General features: G+C 36.6%; 2 protein-coding genes across 3 annotated transcripts in view; one reads left to right on the top strand and one right to left on the bottom strand.

Moving 5' to 3' along the window:
- The window catches only part of LOC106871719 (anaphase-promoting complex subunit 11), an 8,376-nt gene extending 7,740 nt beyond the window's left edge, over positions 1-636 (bottom strand). Inside the window, exon 1 of the mRNA XM_014918330.2 lies at positions 554-636. Coding sequence (XP_014773816.1) covers positions 554-628 — 75 coding nt within the window. The 5' untranslated portion in view covers positions 629-636. The remainder of the gene's footprint in view (positions 1-553) is intronic.
- A 148-nt stretch (positions 637-784) lies between these two features.
- Positions 785-4,453, top strand: part of LOC106871718 (DIS3-like exonuclease 1) — a 37,122-nt gene continuing 33,453 nt past the window's right edge. The window contains exons 1-2 of one of the 2 annotated variants that reach the window (XM_014918329.2): positions 791-908; positions 3,661-3,798. The gene's annotated coding sequence lies outside the window, so the exon portion shown is untranslated. Of the gene's footprint in view, positions 909-3,660; positions 3,799-4,453 lie in introns of both variants that reach the window. The other variant, XM_014918328.2, reaches the window with a different exon arrangement.

Here is a 4,453-nt window from a genome sequence, read left to right as displayed (position 1 = left end):
CCCGGGTGAAGATCTTTATATCGACCGCGTTTTTTTTGTTTTCGTTAACGGGTGAGGAACTTTATATTGACAATTCCCTTCAACAAACGCACCATGGTAGAGGTATTTAGAAGAATGATAATATTTAATTAAGGTCACTGAGTGTGCAACGAAATCAGAAGCTGTGGATAAAACTGGCAGAAAATATAAGACTTCAAAAAAGTGTCAACAGAAGAAAGTTAGAACGGTTAACAGCAAATCGCTTTAATTTAACGTCCCACTTCAGCGGAAACAGAAAAGTGTCTTGAACTGAGTAGAGACAAGTGGATGTACAAAAGAGACCCTAATCCTTGTAAAACATGATAAATGTGAACGAAAATCAGAATTTAGGATCAGAGAGAGAAAAAAAATTCAATAAAAAGTGAAAATTCTAATTCTTTACTTTATGATTCTTCATAACGCAATATTTCCAGCTTTGGGCTTCTAAATGTAAATTCATTTTCTCAATACAAATCCCACAAAATATATTCATCTATTTCTATAAAATAAAATAAAACGAAATAAAACACTTACTTTTTACTTTCACCTTCATCTTTTTTAAGTCATGCAGCCCGCCATTGTTATTAGAATCAGTTATAAAACAAATCATAAGTTGCGTATCTCGAAACAAAAACTAGACATATATATATATATACGTTCAGTACTAATTATAATATAATAACATATATAAATAGTATATTTAAAAAAATAATGACACTAGACTAGAAAGTAATATTTTAATACTAAACTAAATATAATTACTTCTCCTGAAATCCCTAAAAATGGCGGTTTTTATTTTTGTTTTCATAAAGATTGTTTGAAAGTTTGTGATTTTTGGCTTCATCTCCCACCGCTGTTGGATTATTTAATTATTTAGGTGTTTGATACAGGTACTTGGTTATTTTACTTCCTAAATATTGACTTCTGTCATTTTTGATTATATCGTTTTTTTTCTAATTTAACATTAATTGGCACATGACAAATAATACAACAATAATATATCGTTTGTTTGTTATTGATCTCTTTCACGTTACTCACATAAAATCGAACAACTTTAGATATTGCTTTCTCTCTCTCTGGTATTGATAGAAAATCGAACATTTGATAGAGATGACGACAAGCAAACCTCAGGCGATATTATTATTATTATTAGTATTATTATTTTATCGACTTCAGGTGTTTGTATCTTTAGTGAAAGTCTTTGTTGTTTAGCGCCTAATCAATCTTGTTCGAACAGACATAATGAAAGGCTTTCCACCCGTGAGTATCCCGTCTCCGTGTGTGCAGGGAACCCGGAACAATGTTACCTAATGTTTCTTTTTCTAAAATGATGTGTTTGTGATATGAAAGAGATTTAACTGTTATTTCTACCAGTTCACTCAACCATCAAATGGTTGGTTACCTTGCTACGAGACTGCGCTAAAACAAAGGATAAGAGGATGATGATGATGAACATCATATCATCATCTTCATTTGTTTGGCCTTCTGCTATTTCTGTTAATCCAATGCCTTACTCGATCTGTTTACAGACCTTTTCTCTAAAAAATCAAAGCTACGTTGAAGCGGAACTGTATTTAACGACGAGGACGTAGTTTGTTGACATTTTCTAGTGTAGACAAGTGCGGAGTAGGTTGGCAGAATCATTAGAGCGTTGGGGGAAAAAATAGGTAAATTTTCAGATTAACACCCGCACGATTTTCACTAGGGTCTTAGGGTTAGGGTTTAAGGGTTAGGGACAGAATTTCCTAACCCTAAAACCCTAACCCTGACCCTAACACCCTAGTGAAAATCGTGCGGGTGTTAATCTGAAAATTTACCGAAATATCGAACTCCCAAACCGTCCATCTAGTTTATCTACATATACTTTCCCGGTACTACTAAAGCAGCGCGGACCCGAACGCGCAGTCGCGCGTCCGCGCTAGCTAGTCGTGAGTGGTCGATCCTAACCCTAACCCTAAACACGTATTCATTTGCACACGCGGGTTAGGGTTAGGGACAGGGTAAGGGTTGGGGTTAGGATCGACCACTCAAGACTAGCTAGTGGTTTACATGATCTGAAATTGTTGACAATTTTAAACTGAAACGCTTTCGAGCCAGTCTACAGACTTTTGTTTATAGAACATTTTACATAGTTCACCCTATAAAAGTTAAAATGTAAGAAACAAAATAGGAATTTTGAAAGAAGTTTCTATAAAACTAATTTTTAAGCATAGAATAGCTAAAGGGGGCCACCAGAATAAAATAGTAATCAAAGGGGTCCAGAGATAAAAAAAAAAAAAATGGTTGAGAACCTCTGGGTTAGATAGTTCATCCTGGTCTAAATTCTTATTTAGAATTACTTCTACTGTCCTAGACAGGTTGGAGAACCACTTTTCACTCAAACATCTCACTCTTGGTTTAGTTTCAATAACCTGATGCCCTTTCTGGGATCAACCGTTTTACGAATGTACTGGGTTAATGTTATCTCACCAGTATTTGAGGAGCCTACCATGCACCTCAGCAAGTGTAAAATGTCCACATTACCCTACATATTCTTACGTTTCATTTCCAGCCACTTTACGTCATGTGAAGATGGCTGTGACTTTGAACACTATATCAGTTACAACACGATATGATGTTGATGATAATGATGATGATGATGAGGAGGAGGAACGTCATTGTCATCATTATCATCATCATCATGGTGGTTGTGGTTGTGGTGATGATGATGTGCATATTTGGTCATGTGATGCATATGGATGCGGACTGCTGTGTAAAAAGTGCTGAGCTGTAATTGTGGAGGGTAGCTGTGGAAGGGAGTAGACTAAAGAAGACATGGGATGAAGTGGTGATAAAGAATCTTTGGACATTGGGCCTCACTGAAGAAATGACAAGGGACTGGGAGATGAAGCAATTTGCTGTACTTGATAAGATGCGTCAAACTAAGTAAAATCGCTGTCTTCCACACATACAGGCTTGTCTTTTCTGGTGCTGGTGCCACATAAAATGCACTTGTGCTGGTGCTGCATAAATGCACCCATGTCAGAGCTGCATAAACACACCCATGGCGGTGGCACATAAAAAGCACGCAACACACTCTGTTAAGTGGTTGGTGTTAGGAAGGGCATCCAGCCATAGAAACCATGCCACAACTGACATTTGGAGTCTGGCCGGCTGATTGTTAAACTGTCCAACCCATGCCATCATGGAAAATGGATGTTAAACAATGACAGCATCGACGGTCATTCAGATCATCACTGTTTCCCTTGGAAACTGGAGTTTAACCCCCAAATTAGTGGGTTTGTGTCAATGTTAGAGATCAAGAAATCAGAGGAGTTGGGATGTGAGAACAGATTGATGTATTTTAACCACTTGAAGTACAACATAATGGATGGCTTATTCGCTGAACTTTTAACCTTGCTGGAACAAAGTTCAGCATTTTAGCCTTATTATTGTTGTTATGTTTACCTCTCTCTTTCTCTTTCTTTTCCTATTGTATGTACATTGCTTTATGTATCACAAATATGTATGTGTATAAATGTATATATATGCATGTATATACACACACATGCATGTACATATACACACTCACACATATGTTACAATTTAATGATGACATTAAACCACGGATGCATCCTTTTTTTCAATCCTATTTTCTAAAAGTTCTAGATTATTCATAATCAAGCATTGTGACTGATGAAGTCATTATGAGTGGACCATTGCGTGACTGATGTACCACTAATCTGGATGTGTTTGTAGACAAGAAACCTAAGGGTTGCTATCATTTACTTTTAATTAAGTGTAAGTATTAGTTGCACAACACAATGAATATTTTATTAACTTCCTTTAACTCTATCAAGATTTTGTGTATTTTGCTTATGATAGAAACTTTCATAATGTAACACGCTTAACTGTTTTGATAGCAACCTACCTGAGGATTACCTTTAAACCTTCCATCAAATTTTCATTTTAATTCAAATTCCAAAACCAGTTAAATAACAACAAATTTATTGTACTAAGTTCTTCATTATTTCCAAAATTAACTGGAATATAAGCAGTGTATTCCAACAGAGTGGAGGCACAATGCAGGGGATGTAAGTAGATATAAGATTGCCAGGATTTTGTCTCTCTCACCAAGATCAGTGGCTATCGAACGCCGACGAAGGGAAATAACCCTGAAATCCGGATCCGTTCGTGCTACAGATCATGGTGAGAGGGATAACTTCCCTTGGCAAACAGGACACAGTCGTGTGTCGATAAGCCAGCTGGAGGAGATGTCCTCCTGGGGCTAAAAGCAACAGTAACATCCACCCCTAGGGGTCAGCCACACTTAAGTGGCAATATACTACACTTTATCGTGCAGTTACTGTTAATACTTCATTTAGAGAATTAACATTGCTTGTTTTCACCTTTTCGATATCAGTGAAGAATTTCACTGGAAAAGTAGATATAAGAT

The sequence above is a fragment of the Octopus bimaculoides genome, chromosome 15, assembly GCF_001194135.2.
Source record: "Octopus bimaculoides isolate UCB-OBI-ISO-001 chromosome 15, ASM119413v2, whole genome shotgun sequence".
NCBI lineage: Eukaryota > Metazoa > Mollusca > Cephalopoda > Octopoda > Octopodidae > Octopus > Octopus bimaculoides.
This window is presented reverse-complemented; position numbering and strand designations above follow the sequence as displayed.